Source organism: Giraffa tippelskirchi, chromosome 7 (genome assembly GCF_054371585.1).
Source record: "Giraffa tippelskirchi isolate mGirTip1 chromosome 7, T2T-mGirTip1v1.2.pri, whole genome shotgun sequence".
Classification (NCBI taxonomy): domain Eukaryota; kingdom Metazoa; phylum Chordata; class Mammalia; order Artiodactyla; family Giraffidae; genus Giraffa; species Giraffa tippelskirchi.
In genome coordinates this window covers 110125644-110145015 of record NC_137281.1, presented here as the reverse complement: position 1 = coordinate 110145015, position 19372 = coordinate 110125644, and the positions used below count along the sequence as shown (strand labels likewise).

Below are 19372 nucleotides of genomic sequence, written 5' to 3'. Positions count from 1 at the left end.
TAAGTAAAGTTTGGAAAAAATATATATACACATACTCAGCAAAGAAGCCAGATCCATGTTACATATATAATGTGATAAATGCTATGCTAACTCAAGCATGTATACAGTAAAGACTGGAAAACAAAGTATAAAAATTGTCTTCTATGGTTGATAAAACAAGTAACTTTTCCCTAAAATATCTAAACTTTTCTTAACATTGTATTGATCTCAAACTGAAAAAAACATTAATAATGAAAGCTATTACTTTTAAAAACATCACTACTTTAAAACATTCATTAAAAATTAAAATACTATAATGTATAATGAGAAAATTACCTACTTTATACATGCTTTTGAAATAACATTCACTCAAAATCAGAAGCAACAAAATGGGAAAAAAAATTTTCCAATCTCTAGATTAACATGACAGTACATTTTTTAAAATTTATTTTCTTCATTCTCAAAAGTAAATCTGTCTAATGCATCTCAACAGAAGACTTAGCTGTAAAATAATTATTCACAGAGAACAGAATAAATTTCACAAATGGTTGAAATTACTCTTTCCAACAATATATCTTTTTATATATTTTATATATATAAAATATAACAAATTTATATAAACATATGTAAAACATATATAATATATAAATTTATATAAATGTACATGTAAATATATATTATATATTAAATATAAAATATTTTGTATAAAATGTGGCTATATATGTATATGTAAAATGCATGTATGTGTGTACATATATGAATATGATTAGTTTATTTAAATTATGTTCTGTTTTACTAAACATATTAAAATATTTAACCAAAGTAACAATTTAATTTTACTATGACTTTACTGAATGCTTATAACCTAAAATAACTTACTTGCTCCTGGGACGACAAGCAGGTATAATCCCTCTAGAGTTGCAACAACAGCTTCGCCATAAAGGTTCTTCCAAGGAATCTTCAAAGTTAATTTATCTAAACAAACATGATTTCAACTTTCTTATTTGGATGCTCAAGAAGATATACATTTCTCACTTTCCATTGAGAGAAAAAGTATACAAAACTTCAGATACAGAGTATGAACATCACTCAGAAAAAAAGAAAAAAACTAACACAGTTTAAAACATCTTTTCCATATTACTATTAGAAATAACTATTCACATTGTGCTTTATATTTTTCAAACTTTTTGATAACTATTATTTCATTTAATATTCCCAAACTCTAAGAAAAATGAGGCAACTATTACTTTGCTTTTGAAAAAAAGAAAACTCAGTCCCAGGCAGGTTTAATTATTTGCTTAAGTCCACTCAAGTCATCAATGGAACCAGAACTGATGGTCTAAATACAGTACATGCTGTTCTAGTCACACCTGCAACCTCATCTCTACAGCATCAGTGTAAAAGAGTATCTGTTCAAGATCCCAGGAATTGAACCAGCAACACAGATTAGAGCACCAAAGGAAAAGACCTTTGACAGTATGCTAAATTGCTACAACTAGAAGAGGCCAACCCTAAAGGCAAGGTATACTGTTTTATGATTACCAGTATTATAAAGTGACAGGCAGTTCAGACTAGTTATATTCCAAATATCTACTTATAAATCACATGAAAGGCAGAACACATCTTCTCCGTTAAAAACAACAGTATTAATATCAAGTCCTTCAGAGACTGGCCTACAGAAACTTTCTCACCCATAATGTAGATGAACTACCCTAAGTGTCACTAAGCCAAGTTTGGAGTTTTACAGGAAAAAGCTACGCAAAGCAGGAGACAGAAGACAAAAAGGGCATATTTTCAGCTAAATTTTGAAATGGGCAAAAATCTGTCTTTGGTAACTTTCCATACTATTCCTTTACTCTCTTCCCAATCACTAGTATGCCCTCTTTTCAGGTCTCCAGGCAGCAAATGTCCCAATCTGCCCTCAACTGTATCAGAGCAATTCTACCCGAACCTTTTTACCCCTACAGTTTTCCATGTTCCAATATTAAATACCTTCTCTCATCACAATTTAAAAAATAATGACCCTATAAAAGCTATAGTTCTCTCAGTACTGCTGATCAGATTCTTAAGACAAAAGAATCTGATTCAACTAAGTCATGCTAATATGTGAGTGACTAAACTACTTACACCATCAGAATCACTGGCCCTTTTAAATCAAGAGGCTGAAAGCTCAAAGAATTGTTCAACAGGATAAGAAGCTGATGAGGAAATAAAATAATGTAATGTAAGGGATGATATTTTGCTTCACTTGGATGGCTATGGAGGCAAGCCAGTTTCGGCTGGGAATCTCTTACCAAGGTTAAAATCCAGAATTATTTCTCCATCTAGATTTTTACTTTTCTCCAGCTTGTAACCCTGATGAGGTCCTTAAACAGTTCCTACTTCAGAGGAGCCTAGAGGTAAGGGCAGTACACTTCTGGGTCATTTCTAAGTCTGTTGATTTTATAGTGAGCACCACCCATACTTATAATAGATAGTGTTTTATTTGTAATTATCTCATCAACTCCTAAAAATTGATTTGATTGCCTTCTTGGTGAGCATGAGATTGAAAAAGTGGGAAATGCTTCTTTAATATACCAAAAATAGATTATCTGTTCTCTAAGCCTTTTTTCTCTCCTTTTACCGTAACTCATTATCCTCCCATTCTGGACTATTCTGTATTCCACTGAAATTAAGTTCCACTGCCTTCCTTTTATAAATCAGGAAATTTTTTAAATTTTTAAGTAAAAGCAGTATCCACAAACACATCTAGCTCTTAGAAAATCAAAACATCCTTGGTGTACTTAGCCACACTAACTCTACAGGTTAGGTGTAATATTTTAAGCTAACAGTAATTTAATAACTGTTAATTTTAAGCTAACAGTAATATAAGTGTCTGATAAACCTCAAAACAGAGATAAGTATAAAGAAAATATGCTTTACACCCTTACATGCAAAGTGTCTCTCATAACTCAGTGAGTAACCTGGAAGAAAGCCATTAAATTCTTATAATACTTTAAAACCAAAGAAAATAAATTCGGAACCATAGAAAACCTCCTCCAAAATATAAATTTTGTTGTAATAATACAATGAATAACATGTAAGCTATTTAGGCAAATATAACTCACCCATTAACCTGCATATGAGGCTGTATTTTGTCCTAATTTTAGATCTCTCTAGTATCTTTGAGGACAAAGATATCATATTTACCCTTGCTTCTTCCACAGCTACATAACTCAAAGGTAAAAGATTGAATGAATAGCTATAACTTCACTGGAGGATTTCAATTAAGCATGCATGGCTACAACAATACATCCACAACACTGCTAAATAAGGCTCTGTGTAACAGACAAACAAAAAATATAATGTATGCCCTAGCGATATTTTCAATCTAAAGGAAAATACCAAAGACTACCAAAGACTAAGGGAGTATCTCCTGTTTCAAGAGGAAAACAAAAAAATTACATTAAAATGTTTTAATTTATATAAAAGGAACACATATTTATGAAGTAATGCAGATTCACATAAGTATTTAAGTAATTACTAAAGATGCTGGGACAGTAAAAGACAAAGCCTTCCCTGGATACAAAATAATGAATGAAGAAGGAAAGCGATGTGGTGAAGTAGCAGTGACAGGGATGAAAGGAATGATGGTGGCATAAGTGAAAATTCTAAAGTAAGAGTAACTCATCTAAGGTTGTAATTTATAGTTTTTAAAAAGTAAAAACCAGGCAGCATGGACGAGTTGAAAGGACTTGCTATATTAAACTTCCTATTGAAAAAGTTCTCCAACAAAGATGTATGCTTAGTTATGGATGATCTTAGGGTAAGAGTTTAGCTACACAGACTTTCAACTTAACAGATCATATCCTTTATACCACATTGCTGCACAATATATCAAGTGAAATGGCTGAATAAAACATAAGGGAAATTAGCTATACTTAAATTCTCTTTAGTCAATCCTAAAGAAAATCAACCCTGACTATTCATTGAAAGGACTGATGCTGAAGCTGAAGCTCCAATACTTTGGCCACCTGATGCAAAGAGCCAACTTGTTAGAAAAGACCCTGATGCTGGGAAAAATTTAATGCAAAAGGAGAAGAGGGCAGCTGAAGATGAGATGGCTAGACAGCATCACCAACTCAACAGCCATCAGTCTGAGCACACTCCGACAGATGGTGAAGCAAGGGAAGTTTGGGGTCCTGCAGTCCATGGGGTTGCAAAGAATTGGACACAACTCAGCAACTGAACAGGGAGAAGGCAATGGCAAACCACTCCAGCACTCTTGCCTGGAAAATCCCATGGGCGGAAGAGCCTGGTAGGCTGCGGTTCATGGGGTCACTAGGAGTTGGACATGACTGAGCGACTTTACTTTCACTTTTCACTTTCATGCACTGGAGAAGGAAATGGCAACCCACTCCAGTGTTCTTGCCTGGAGAATCCCAGGGATGGGGAAGCCTGGTGGGCGGCCGTCTACGGGGTCCCACAGAGTCAGACACGACTGAAGCAACTTAGCAGCAACTGAACAACAACAAATTCTCTTTACTAGAGTCTGCAAATTATATTACTTTGAAATCTAAAAAAAAAAAACATTTGCACATCAACTTTGAAAATGAAGATACTTTCCTGTGGTAGAACCAAAACCTGAAAAATACCATTGCAGTTCAAATGTCCTTCTAGTTTAGAAGGTAATTTTCTACACTTTGCTCAAAAACTTTCATACATGTACTAGGTATAGTATAATCAAGCTCAGAACTCGGAAAGCTCTAATCAATGTAAGCCAAAAACCTATCACATTTTGTTCAAGCTAAGAAAGATGTCTAAGATTAAATAACAGGAAAAATAAAAAAATAAAAGGATGAAGAATAACTCAAATGAAGAGTGAAGTACTCACCAATTTGGCCAGCCTTGACTTTAAAAGGAACATCCAATTCACTCTTCAGAAGGAAGAAAAAAAAAATTAAGCATCATCTTAAACTATTAAGTGCCCCCAAATCATCTCTGTAATAATTATTTAAACACACAATCATCTCTAAGGAAAAATAAAGTTTTTACATCTGAGTAACTCATAAAGGATATGTTTCATAGGTGAAAAAATGTTTTTATTAACTTAAACTTGACTTTTAAGAAAGAATTCATAAAGAGAAGCAAAATATAAATAAGAACAATAGAAAAAGAGTTTATAGTTAAAGAACATTCCATTTTTCAAGAGATACTATTTCAATCATAAGGAAAAAAATTTTTTTTCTAAATCTTCAATCTCAGATTTTCCTAGAATAAATCATTAAACAAATAATCACTTCATCTGGTACCAGGTACCCAGTACCCAGTAACCAGGGTTTCAAAGAGCTTATCAAATTAACTGGGTAGTCAACATAGTAAAGAATCTGCCTGGAATACAGGAGATTCTGGGTTCAATCCCTGGTTTGGGAAGATCCCCTGGAGAAGGGAATGGCTACCCATTCCAGTATTCTTGCCTAGAGAATTCCATAGACAGAAGAGCCTGGTGGGCTACAGTTCATGGTGTTGCAAAGAGTCAGACAGGACTGAGCAACTAACATTTTTACTTTCAACATAGTTTATATAAAAAAAAAAAAACAACTTACCAGAGCATTTTCTTTTATCTGTAGATTATCCAAGGCCACATTACCTTTAAAAAAAAAAAAGACAAAAAATATAAAGTTAATACACCAATTAGTATTAGTATAACCTGTCTTAATGCAATACCAACACTATGCTAAATGCTAAGAAGTAAGCAATGCAAACTTCAAGAATTTAAGAAGCTAAGGCACAAAAGAGTTGTTCTATATAGACAAGAAGTATTAGTTATGGCATACTTTAGGTGAGCCCGATGCAAAAGAAATTATAAAATATTTAAACTGGCTAACATTTAACTAGACAATGAGAAAGAAACTGATGCCTTTCAGACTAAAGAACTTTAGCACTGAAAATATCTATATATCCATCATTTTGAATGATTAAGCCAAAATCTTAAAAGAAGGAAATAAAGAGGTTACTACTAAAACAGATCAATTATCCTGTAACCCAGGATCTTTTCCTTAATCATAGCGTCAGTGAATAATTTCTATAAGAATATAGTGCTGGTCTTTAAACATTCTACTTTCCCAGTAATTGTTTATGGTTCTACTATTCTCTCATTAGTCTAACTTTTTAAAAGTTTATTCAGATATTAAGTTATAAAACGAAAGCCATAATGACACTACTGCATGACTCAAATTTTAAACACTGCACCTATATGTTCATACAGAATAAGTAAATATTCTTGTTTACATAAAAATATAAGCCAAAAAAAAGTTTTCATTTCACGTAAATTCTCTAAAGGTTACCAAAATGCAAGTTCCAACATGAAATACAAGTATAAATTATTCAATCATGCATTTTCTTAATCACTCATGACACATTTCTTTTTTTTTCCCCCAAAAATACTATGCTTCCTATGCTCTCTCAAAACATTTTTCAATCAAGTAGTTTCTTCCTAGTGGTATTCCAAAGAGAATTAAAAAGTATATTCAACTCTATTATGCCACTGTTAAGAGATTCACTTTTCCCCAGATCTCAGATTTATTCAATTTATTAAGCAACTACTCCGAGTCAGGTCCTGGAAAGAGAGAGAACAACAACCCTGATGGTGAGAAGTTCACACCCTAGCAGAGGAGAGCAAATTTCTAAAATTTGGGAAATATTCTATTGACATCCCAATAGAATAGTGCATAAGATGCAAGGGAGGAACCACCTAGTTCTGCCAAGGAGATTAAGAACTTGACACAAAAGTTCAGGCTAGAAGACTGAAGAAATATTTACTGGGTGGATAAGAAAAGAGAACAAAGGGCTTCCCTGGTGGCTCCGCGGTAAAGAATCTGCCTGCCAATGTAGGAGACACAGGTTTGATTCCTGGGTCAGGAAGATTCCCCCAGAGTAGGAAAGAGCAATCCACTCCAGTATTCTTGCCTGGGAAATACCATGGACAGAGAAGCTTGGTGGGCTACAGTCCACAGGGCCACATGAGTCAGACAGACACAGCTTAACAACTAAACCACCACCACCAAGAAAAGAAGGCAACAGACATCTCTGCTGCTGCTGCTGCTAAGTCACTTCAGTCGTGTCCGACTCTGTGTGACCCCATAGACAGCAGCCCATCAGGCTCCGCCGTCCCTGGGATTCTCCAGGCAAGAACACTGGAGTGGGTTGCCATTTCCTTCTCCAATGCATGAAAGTGAAAAGTGAAAGTGAAGTCGCTCAGGCTTGTCCAACTGTTCGCGACCCCATGGACTGCAGCCTACCAGGCTCCTCTATCCATGGGATTTTCCAGGCAAGAGTACTGGAATGGGTTGCCATTGCCTTCTCCGAGACATCTCTGAGTAAGATGTATTTTGGAATGCACATGTGGTTTTTTGCAGGTGGATGTGAGGATGGGAGATAAAGCCAGAAACGTTGGCAGGAGCTAAGCTAACCAGGAGTCTTCGGAATGAAAAGCTCAGACTGGTTACGAGAGCGAGATGAAATGTGTACAACAGGGATGAGAAAATCTGAGCTAGAACCATTATTCTATTGTTCTAAGAAACAGATCTGTCCAAATAATTTAGCTAAAGATACTGCAATATTGGTTATAAAAGCAGAAAGGACTGATGGGAGGGAGGGAAGGTAGGAGGGAGGACCTAAAGAACTACAAGTCCAAGAAGACAGCGTACATCATAATAACCTATAACAGAGCAACATAATATAGACAGACATGGGAACACGCTCATAAAACGGTGAGGTTTAAAATAAGGGTAAAGAATGCCCAGATTGATCTATATATTTAAAATTATATATATGCACATATAAATAGATAACAAACAACTGTAACACTAGACACCATAATAATCACACCTGTTATTGCCATATAATAAAGTTCATCTTCTTTATATATGCATATTGTAAATTTTCTATAATAAACTTAAAAGCTGCAAGAAAAGGAAAGTAGCAGGTAGAAGCCTCACAAATGGGAAGAAAATACTACAGCATAATAACAGGAGGAAAATTTCTACAATATACTGAAGAGAAATTAAAACCTGAAGTAGGCAATAACTTCACGGTCGAAGAGACAGATGAAAAAGTTATTTTGGGGCTAGAACTGACAAGATGTCATCACTGACCAAACATATGAATAATATAGTAGTCATGGAAAACTGACATGTGTTTGAGAATTATGAAAAAAAAATCTTTAAAAAGTATTATATGCATAAAAATTACATAAAGTGGGAGAATATTCTTGGACTTAATTCTGTCAGATGACGAATTACAAAGAATTACAATTGGGAATTCTATTCAAGTCAAAAGAAGTGATGTGCACAGAAGCTAGTGCACATGTGAAGCTGTACACACCAATTTAACAAGACCTAAGACCTCTAGGGAGGCTTGTAAACTTGCTCATGAATTTTGCTTGTTCTTCCCCTTGATTTTCAACTAGAGGGTCAAGAGTCACCAGGAATGCACTCAAGTAACCTGCAGTAGATATGAGGCATTTTCTAACGATTGTTAAGGCACTAACATAATATATGTAAAAACATAAGTGCTCTCATAAAAAGCACACTTTCTACCACAGTGGCACTGTGGTTCTTTAATGAAGTGATAGATGGTATTTAAGATGTGAAATAGTAAAGCTACTAATATGGCTAACAGAGCTGAACAAGTACATTTAGAAAGGCAGATTAGAAAAAGGTAATAGTGTTTATTGCTAGGAGGTAGAATTAAGGATTTTTTAATTCATGTTCTTCAGCATTTTCTAGTTTTTACAATAAACATATTACTTTTATGTTAAAACTATTAAGTTACAATACGAAATGGGGAAACAAGGTAAACTCTAATGTCAAATGACCTTAATAAGTTTTATATAAATTCCTCCGATATTTACTATTTATCTACAGAAACAAAAAAAAGATCTATTTCTACTACTTAAGAGTCTAGCAATCAAATGCATACTTCCTCTCCGGAAAAAATGTAAACGTTATTTAACAAACAGTAACCATAACCATGATAATAAGAATGATACATTCTATAAACTATTTGCACTGGAGGAGGAGTCACTACTCCTAACACAAAGAAAAGGGGAGGAACAGCAGCATATTTCTGATTAACACCGGGGTGAAAGTGCATTCATTCATTCAACCGGTAGATGAGAGCCTTCTCTAAGTGGGCACTGTGCTCTCAGCGTACTCTTCCACTAAAATGCACGCTTTTCTGCTGATACAGAAAGCAGACGCCCTCTTAAATATCAGCCACTTTATATTTAACTGACTACTAAGGAAAAAGTTAAGATTTAGTTTTCCATGTGTATTCAAGATAATATAATTCTATACACATGCAAGTAACTTTAATAGCTATAATCAGATAACCCAGGGCCAAGAACACAGAGGTCACAGGAAGTTCCTGAAAACCTAGAGTATGGGTAAATATTTGTGCTAATCTTTAACAACTCCTCCCCCCAAAAAAAGGGGGAGGAAAGAAAGACTAATAATTGGAGATGGATAAACTTAACTCTGCCAGCAAGGAAGGCACTAAAGCCAATCCCACAATCAAGTGTCTCTAATCCCACAAATTTCTAAGGGGACCAAGATGAGAAACAAGAAAAGAGGGTCTGTGAAATGATTTCCTTCTATGATGGATTGCCAAACCTGAAGGACGACAGCAAGCAGTTAGTCTGGCTTCAGAAGACAAAGTTTCTGATTTTGATCCTATATGATGAAAGTAAATGATGGCCTACCAGCTACCCAGTCCTCTCAATGCACTATATGATGCACTATATGATGAAAGAGATGAAAGTAAGTAATGAATAAACAGAAACATTCTGGATGAGCACACATGACTAAAGTGTCACATATAAACTTTTGAAAGTTTAGCTTTGAAGCTAATCTTGAAGGATATTTTAAAGAAGCATCTTAAAAGAGTAAAGCCTCGATCAAAATTTAACCTGACCTGCCTCTTGAGAAATCTGTATGCAGGTCAGGAAGCAAGTCAGAACTGGACATGGAACAACAGACTGGTTCCAAACAGGAAAAGGAGTACGTCAAGGCTGTATATTGTTACCCTACTTATTTAACTTACATGCAGAGTACATCATGAGAAATGCTGGGCTGGAGGAAGCACAAGCTGGAATCAAGATTGCCAGGAGAAACATCAGTAACCTCAGATATGCAGATGACACCACCCTTATGGCAGAAAGTGAAGAAGAACTAAAAAGGCTCTTGATGAAAGTGAAAGAAGAGAGTGAAAAAGTTGGCTTAAAGCTCAACATTGAGAAAACTAAGATCATAGCATCCGGTCCCACGACTTCATGGCAGATAGATGGGGAAACAGTGGAAACAGTGGCTGACTTTATTTTTCTGGGCTCCAAAATCACTGCAGATGGTGATTGCAGCCATGAAATTAAAAGACGCTTACTCCTTGGAAGGAAAGTTATGACCAACCTAGACAGCAAATTAAAAAGCAGAGACATTACTTTGCCAACAAAGATCTGTCTAGTCAAGGCTATGGTTTTTCCAGTGGTCATGTATGGATGTAAGAGTTGGGACTATAAAGAAAGCTGAGCGCTGAAGAATTGATGCTTTTGAACTGTGGTGTTGGAGAAGACTTGAGAGTCCCTTGGATTGCAAGGAGAAAAAAGCCAGTCCATCCTAAAGGAGATCAGTCCTGGGTGTTCACTGGAAGGACTGATGTTGAAGCTGAAACTCCAATACTTTGGCCACATGATGTGAAGAGCTGACTCATTGGAAAAGACCCTGATGCTGGGAGAGATTGAAGGCAGGAGAAGAAGGGGACAACAGAGGATGAGATGGTTGGATGGCATCACCGACTCAATGGGCATGGGTTTGGGTGGACTCCGGGAGTTGGTGATGGACAGGGAGGCCTGGCATGCTGCTGTTCATGGGGTCGCAAAGAGTCGGACACAACTGAGCGACTGAACTGAACTGAACTGATGAATGAACCAGCAGAGGGAAATGAAAGCAAATCCATTAAATAAGCAAATAAAACCAAGGAGGCAGAGTTGGAGCCAGTTCACAAAAATTTCAAGAAAAAAAGAAATGACTGCTAAATAATAGAAAATAACAAAGTTGGTACATTTGTGAATAAAAATCAAATGCTACTGATATAATTTGGAGCAAGTCCACCTCAGTCCAAGAACAGCTTTTAAAACACATAATGGCCTACAAAATAAATGTAAGAAATACAGTGCTGATGTTAAATACCTCCAGTCAGAAATAATCCAAACTTTCACAGAAGTTTCGCTACACTCTTCTTATGGCACTTAACATTCGGGTATATAAATCCACAATCTGATTTCAAACTCATTGATTCTCCTCATAGAAGGTACTCAGTAAACACTGACTCAATTAGAATGCTTCTGGGTGTGTTAAGTCACTCAGTTGTGTCCGACTCTTTGCAGCCCCATGGACTGTAGCCCACCAGGTTCCTCTGTCCATGGGATTTCCCAGCCAAGAACGCTGGAGTGGGTTGCCATTTGTACTGAAATAGAAATGACTACATTAAGAACATAAATCTTTCTATATTATTGATAGAAAACACTCTCAGATCTACTACATTACTTGATCCTCACAGCCTCCCGGGTGTAAAAGGAGGCAGGATGTAAAAACAAACTGGGGCTTAGAGGTTAAATGATTGGCCTAAGAACACTATGTGAACATAGTAAGTGGTGGAGCCAGGGCTCAAATCTCCTTATGCCCCATGCTGTATTAAAAACACTACACTATCTCCCAAAGAGCACAGATAGGTTAGAGAATCTGATGATAATTCTATCTTTCTTGAAAAAAAAAAAAAATGCCATATAAGAACTGGACCCTGCATTGAGAGGCCTGGATAGCCGGTGGGCCATTTTTGGTTTTTGCTTTTTAAAAGAATTTCTTTAGAAACCCAAAACCAAAAAAAGTAACTAAAATCAGTATTACCAGCAAAGACATAACCAGAAAGGAAAGGAAAGTCAAGCTTTATGTTAAGAAAAAGAAATGTGTCTCTGTGGAAAACACAGAAGCAGGAGACAGCATTGCAAAGGGTCATTTTGGTACTTTTTATTTTTTTTTTTTATTTTTATTTTTTTTTATAAATTTATTTATTTTAGTTGGGGGCTAATTACTTTACAATATTGTAATAGTTTTTGCCATACATTGACATGAATCAGCCATGGGTTTACATGTGTTCCCCTTCCTGGACCCCCCACCCACCTCCCTCCCCATCCCATCCCTCTGGGTCATCCCATTGCCCCAGCCCTGAGCCCTTGTCTCATGCATCGAACATGGAATGGTGTTCTGTTTCACATATGGTAATATACATGTTTCAATGCTATCCTCCCAGAACATCCCACCCTCACCTTCTCCCTCAGAGTCCATAAAATTGTTCTATGCATCTGTGTCTCTTATTCTGTCTCGCATATAGGGTTATCGTTACCATCTTTCAAATTCCATATATATGCATTAGTATAATCTACATTTTTCCAAAAACAAAAGAAATTCATAAGTTATGATTTAGAACTTTTTAGGACCATGAAGACCTTAAAACCTAATCTGCTTTCACTTTATACATGAAGAAATCTTTTAAAAAGACTAGGTGGTTTATGCAAGGTTATACAATTAATATATAGTAGCTTCCCAGGTGGCTCAGTGGTAAAGAACCTGCCCACCAATGCAGGAGATGCCTGCCAAGCAGGAACTGCAGGTTCGATCCCTGAGTTGGGAAGATCCCCTGAAAAGGAAATGGCAACCCACTCCAATATTCTTGCCTGGGAAATACCATGGACAGAGGAGCCTGGCGGGCTGCAGTCCAAGGGGTGGCAAAGAGTCGGACATGACTTAGCAACTAAACAACAGCAGCAGTGCTCAGAATAGAATCTATGTCTCCCGACTCCCTGGTCAATGTTCTTAATATAAAACACACAGACGAATACAAAACTGGGATTAAAAACAAAAAAATCAACCAGTAAACAAAAATGCCCTCACCCATGAAACTAGCTTTGCATATTATAAAATGGTGAAAAAAGAATATGTGGTGCTATGCACTTTTTATTTAAGATTTCCTTTGCTCATCTTTAACATAAACACTCAATTATTTATTCAAAAGTATATATAAATATTCAAACACATTCACTTCCCAAGGGCGTGAGCAAAAGTAAGTGAAAGTGTTAGTCACTCATTCGTGTCCAACTCGTTATGATCACATGGCTCCTCTATCCATGGAATTCTCCAGGCAAGAATACTGGAATGGGTAGCCATTTTTTCCAGGAGATCTTCCCGACCCAGGGATCAAACCTGGGTCTTCTGCGTTGCAGGTAGATTCTTTACCATCTGAGCCACCAGGGAAGCCCTAAGCTAAAGTAAATGAATGAACATTTCTAAAATAAATCAAATTATTTTGATAACTATTGCTTTAGTAAAAATACTTAATAAAATATTATATCAACCCATTTCAGTTGAATCTAGCTATTTAACCCAAATTACCTCATCTAGAGTCCTTTTAATAGGAGTTCACAGTAACTTGGTCTTGGGAGGGGAAGCTGGAAGAAGAAACAACTGACTCTCCCTCTTTCATTTCCCTATTGAAACACTTCCTGTTTCAAAGAAACAGGAAAGAAAGTTGGAAAGCTGCCATGTCACCACTGAACTTTCTCCTTTTCAAATACATTTCAGGGCTCTCATAAGAGTAAGTAGTGTGGCAGAGCCCCTTCGCAGAATGGTTACCCAAGTACCAACTTTCAGCTCTATTTGTAGAAAGGGGTGAAGTTTTAACTCATCATACAGTTCAAATTTGTGGAAACTTGTTTTTAATAAAATTTTAAAGCATTGTTTTAAATAATGATATTTAAATGCCTAAGTATGTTACGATATTGAACTTTTTTCTTGTTTACATGTGACAGGAGAAGCTAATGAGAAGTGTGGCTTTCACTAGGTTAAGTGTTGGCTGGGAGGAGAGAAACAAAAAAAATTCAACAGGCTTAGAAATACTTAGATATTGCTATGTTTTATGGATTAAGACTAGAAAGAAGCAAAGAGGCCTATTTTTTCAAGCTGCCCTTCAGCTACCTGTTAAGACAATGTAATATATAGATTTGAATTTGCAAATATCAGCCTGACGCTGGAACTTCAGTCTTCCTGTCATACTTTATGACTGCGACTCTGCTCACCAGTAGCGAGTGAAGAACAAAAAGGTAAACATGATTTGACTGTCATTTCTTACCACGAATGCAGAGCAAGTGGCAGTACTTAATAAAGGAGCAGACATGGATCTGGCCTTATTCAAGTCACAAAAGTTCAAAGCCAGAAGAAACGACCTTGCCTCGCCTTCTCATTTATAGATAAGAAGCTAGTAGTCACTGGGCAGTGACTTGCTAAAAATCAATGAACCAGGCAGTACTGGACATGTAATTAGATCCCAGGTTTCCTCCTCCCTTATGCTGCTCAGCTCCAAGAACATCTGGCAGCTGATGAGAAAGTGTCAAGGGTGGAGTGAAGGACAATAGAGTGATCATCACAGGCTTGGCCTGGTTTGCAGAGTTACAAACTCTGAGGGCACTCCACCTGGCTCCTACTCCTACTGGTGGCCAGCAGGTCACCACAGCCACCTCCTGCTTCCAACTCTTCACAGCCACTATGTATATTCTACCTATCAAATGGAAGCGAGAGCAGCAAAATTCTGAATGGAGATTTTCTGATGCCTTTTCATGGCCAGTCACCTTGAAAAATCAAACTGAAAAATGTTCTACATTGCCACAATACTGCTTAAACCAAATTGCAAAAGATCTGGTGTTTCAACATACCTTTTCAAATACGTTACTCTTAAAACAATTAAATCCTGGACTCACCTCAAATAGCTAAAGGCTGTGCAACTTATCTCCTGGTACCAGTTTATGGGGAACAAAAATCTAGATAAACCTTCCCACCTGCATAGGCAGCAACATGCCCACCAGGCACTTTTCTGAACCTTTGAAAATCTGACTTACAAAATACCTGGCAGGTAGTATAAGTACTGTAAGTGTAAACTCAAATGCAAATAGTTTTTTTTCTTTTAAGAACAATCTTTGGAAATGTGGTATTAGCTCTACACAAAATTATTACACTGAAGAATGTGAAAACCTTAGAGGTAACATACTTATGAATATAAAGGCATAGCTCATTTTACTGCACTTCACTTTACTGAGCGTCACAAATACTATTTTTTACAAATTTTTTACAAATTGAAGGTTTGTGGCAACCCTGTCAAGCAAGCCTATCGGTGCCATTTTTCCAACAGTATTTACTCACTTCATGTCTCTGTGTCACATTTTGGTAATTCTTGCAATATATCAAATTTTTCATTATTATTATATTTGCTCTAGTGATCAATGATTTTTGATGTACCTACTGCAGAAAGATCATGACTCACTGAAGGCTCAGATAATGGGTAGCATTTTTTAACAATTAAGTATTTTAAATTAAGTATGTACCTTTTTTGACATAATGCTATTGTACACTTGAAAGCCTACTAATGTATGTTCCAAACATTAACTTTAATAAGCACTAGAAAACCAGAAAGTTCATGTAACTTGCTTTATTTTGATATTCACTTTATTGCAGTGGTCTGGAACCAAACTCTCAATATTTCTCAAGGTATTCCTATAAAATAAAACAAGCAGGCTGGTTTCCATCACTCGGCTAGGTTTGTGTATCATCACCATTACTATCAGTATTAACAATTTAACAATTGTAACTACAAAGACTTTTCACATGATTTACCTTACAAACACAGTGTTATTTCCCCATTTTAAAAGGGAGATAAGGAAACTAAGGCTTAAAGAATTAAAATGTTTCCCTATATCCCACAGCTAGTAAATAATTTTTCATTTTTCTACCACAGCAAGAATTTTTAAAAAATCATTATGTGTAAATCACTTTTAAAAATACAGAGGAACTGCTTGGCATTTAAAAAAAAAAAATCTTTCTAAGAATAACAACAGAAGGAAATGACAAAGCTTTTTTGTGTGTGTGTGTTGCAATTTAAGGCAATATTCACAATAAATTTCAGATTCTAGATCTTCCAATGATTCTCCCCATCCTTCTCACTCTAATTTGTTGTTTATTGTGGATTTCATTGGGAATGCCTATATATGTATGAATATATGCACAGCAAATTTTTCAAATTATATCAACACACCATTTTGATTTCTAAAACTCCTTCCTGATACCATCCAAGCAAAGATTATGCATTTTTACTGACATGATACCGAGTCACTTCTTAAAACTTCTGTTTCTTTCTTAAGTTAAACATTTCATGAAGCATATAATTCCTCTAAGTACCTTTTAACTTCCTACTACAACCTATGCAGCACCAGAAGATCTACTATAAATGCAAAATACAATCTCAAAATTCCCCTTAGACTAGGTTTCTCAACCAACATTTTGGGCTGAGTACTACAGTCCACGGAGTCACAAAGTGTCGGACATGACTTAGTGACTAAACAACAACAAAAACTTTTTGCTCTGGGGAGCTGTCCTGAGCATTGTAGAATATAACAGTCTTTAGGGGTTCACCCAGGAAAAACCAAAAGCACACATGTCCCCACAGCGTGCCAATCAAAAGTGTCTCAGATATGCAAATATTCTCTTGGAAGCAAAGTCATTCCTGGTTGAAAAACATCGCCATAGATTAGTCAAAGAAGTATCAATTTATCCCTTGTTTGGAAAGAATACTAGATCAGCTGTGCAAAATGTTTGCAGATGGAATTATTCCCTTTCTCAACATATGAAAATTTAAGAAAAAAAGCTGAAAAGGTCAAACTCTGTGACTCATAAACCTTATCTGCTAAACCAAACAGTTTTCAAGTAATTACTATATAAAATTTTAAATTCTTTATAAAGCTTGTCAATGTCAAAGATGTCATAAATATCAGCTGTTTTCTTAATAATAATCTCATTTGTTTACTATAAAAAGTGTAAGATAAATTTATTCAAAGAACAGAAATCACCAACTCACATTTTTGCCTATTGCAATGAGAGAATCAGCATTATAAACAAAATATTTGAGCAACAGTTGTAAAAGCTTGTGACTTATTGCTTTCTTTATGCTTAGCACAAAAACAAAAGGCAGCAAAACTTTATACAAGTTTAGCTGTGGTCTGATAAACCTGAATGGACTTCCATCGGGGGCATTTCCTAAAAGAAATGGGTTTATTTGCCCAGGGCCTATTATAAAATTGATGCTGGCCATGGGCATAATGCACGAGTACCAAGTCACTTCAGTTTTGTCCAACTCTGTGTGACTCTATGGACTGTAACCTGCAAGGCTCCTCTGTCCATGGGGTTCTCCAGGCAAGAATACTGGAGTAGGTAGCCATTCCTTTCTCCAAGGAATCTTTCCCACCCAGGGATGGAACCTGGGTCTCCCACATCATAGGACGGTTTACCATCTGAGCGACCAAGGAAGCTCGAAAAGAAATGGAGTAAATTCTAATGGTATATTTTATTTAACCCAATATATTCAAATATTATTTCACCACTTGATCAAATATAAAAAACTGCTGAGATATTACACTTTCTCCTACTGAGTATTTTCAAAACTTGCTGTGTACTTTATACATCTAGCACAACTTATTTTGCACTAACTACACTGCAAGTGTTCTTATAGTGGCTACACTATAGGACAGCTATAACGACTTGCTGACTGAATTAAAAGCAGTTACATCCATTTGGCATCACCGACTCAATGGACATGAGTTTGAGTAAACTCCAGGAGTTGGTTGATGGGCAGGGAGGCCTGACGTGCTGCAGTCCACGGGGTGGTTAAGAGTCGGACATGACTGAGCGACTGAACTGAACTGAACATCCATTTGAGTACTACTTTAGATTTCCCTTCAAAGCTGACAAAATTCCCAAAACTCTTCTGCAGAGTGAGGAAGTATCCCCAGTGTCCCCAGAGCTTTTCAGGTAAATGGTGCAAATAAGCTTTTTGAAGATGGAGAAGCACACGACAGTCTACTTCTATACACAACCTCTAGGATAGAAGCGTTGGTGTCAATTCTTCAGCGTGCAACCAAGCAGCACCTAATTAATGGTGATGTAGGTCGTGGCTTGAATTGCTCTCTGTTGCTCCAAAACAAAATTGAAACTCCTCTTTTTATTAAGAGGAAAATCAAACCTAAGAGAAGCAGTCACTTTCTCAGTAGCTGAGAGTATTATAAGTTAAGAATTTCTACCGACGAGCCTTTCCTAATGATATTCCCCTACTTGCCAATCGTTTCCCAAACCCTTTAGAGAAAAGCCAGTTCCTGATAGCTATCAACTGCCAGAAAAGATAACTGCGAAACACAATTTCCTGTTTCTCTTTCCTTGATGCCACTTTGGGCGTGTGTGACCACGCAGCCAGCCTCGCTCCACCTGGAGTGAGAACAGGGAGGGTCCTGTGGAGTCGAAAGGGCCAGGCCGAAGGCAGGCTGAGGTCCCCCAAGGTGGGCAGGTGGGACCGATCAGGTATTTCGGACTCGGACACGAAAGCTGGGACTCTCCGCCAAGCGGGCGCGATCCAACCGCGCCTCCAGCCCCTGCGAGCACCCAGGACCCCGTGGCGGTGGAGGCGGGCACAGGCCTCCCCACGCCCCGCACCTGCGGCCCAGGGAGGGGGCCCCACCGAGCGCCCTCCCCGGAGGCGGAGCCTCAGACGGCAAAAGGAACTCGGCCCGGGCTGGAGCCGGGAGGGGAGCAGCCTGCGGCTGGGGCCCCTCGGCCAGCGTCTGCATCCCCCAGCAACCCGCGGCCGCGCCCTCTCGCTTACCGCCCCAGATCCCCAGCTTCAGCTGGGACTTGTTCAGGTTCTCCACATAGTCCCCCAGGAAGCGGTTCAGCAGGTCCGCGACCACCGACTCCAGCACCATGGTGGGGCCCAGGCACAGGAGAGGGAGGAGCCGGAACCGACCGGCGCTGCGAATGACAGCCCCCCACCCGGGCGCCGGCCCGCCCCCGCGCCGCGCTGCACCGCGCGTGATCGGGCTGTGCGCAGGCGCGCCACAGCCGCCACCGCGGCTCCTGTTGTTGCTGCTGCTCCCGCCGCCGCCCGGAGCTGGAGCTTTGGGAGCGCGTCGCAAACTCGTGACCCTCTGGCCGCAGGCCGCCGGAGCACCTGACAGCGGGCGGAGCGGCGGAGAAGCTGCTTTGGGGCTTGCCTCAGCGGCCAGCACCAGAGGAGAGAGATGTTAGAGAAAGAAAAGGGAGGCAAGAGTTACTGAGCACGGGGACATCTTTGCGGTCTCTGCTTCCTCTGAGTTGCCTTCTTTTGACTCGAGGACCGAAGGGCTCCGTCGTCCGGGTGGGAAGCAGCTGTGCGGTGCCGGAGCCGACCGAATGGCTACCCGGCGCCTCCCAGGCCTCCAGTCCACACTGCG

The 19372-nt window shown here is 38.1% G+C and overlaps 1 protein-coding gene across 4 annotated transcripts in view; it reads right to left on the bottom strand.

Annotated features, from left to right (window-relative positions):
* VPS13C (vacuolar protein sorting 13 homolog C) overlaps positions 1-18938 on the bottom strand; it is a 173226-nt gene extending 154288 nt beyond the window's left edge. For all 4 annotated transcript variants that reach the window (XM_081507564.1, XM_081507565.1, XM_081507566.1 and 1 more), the window contains exons 1-4: positions 18766-18938; positions 5565-5608; positions 4853-4895; positions 859-954 (exon numbers count right to left, since the gene is read on the bottom strand). In XM_081507564.1, coding sequence (XP_081363690.1) covers positions 859-954; positions 4853-4895; positions 5565-5608; positions 18766-18865 — 283 coding nt within the window. In that variant the 5' untranslated portion in view covers positions 18866-18938. The remainder of the gene's footprint in view (positions 1-858; positions 955-4852; positions 4896-5564; positions 5609-18765) is intronic.
* Positions 18939-19372: the final 434 nt, after the last annotated feature.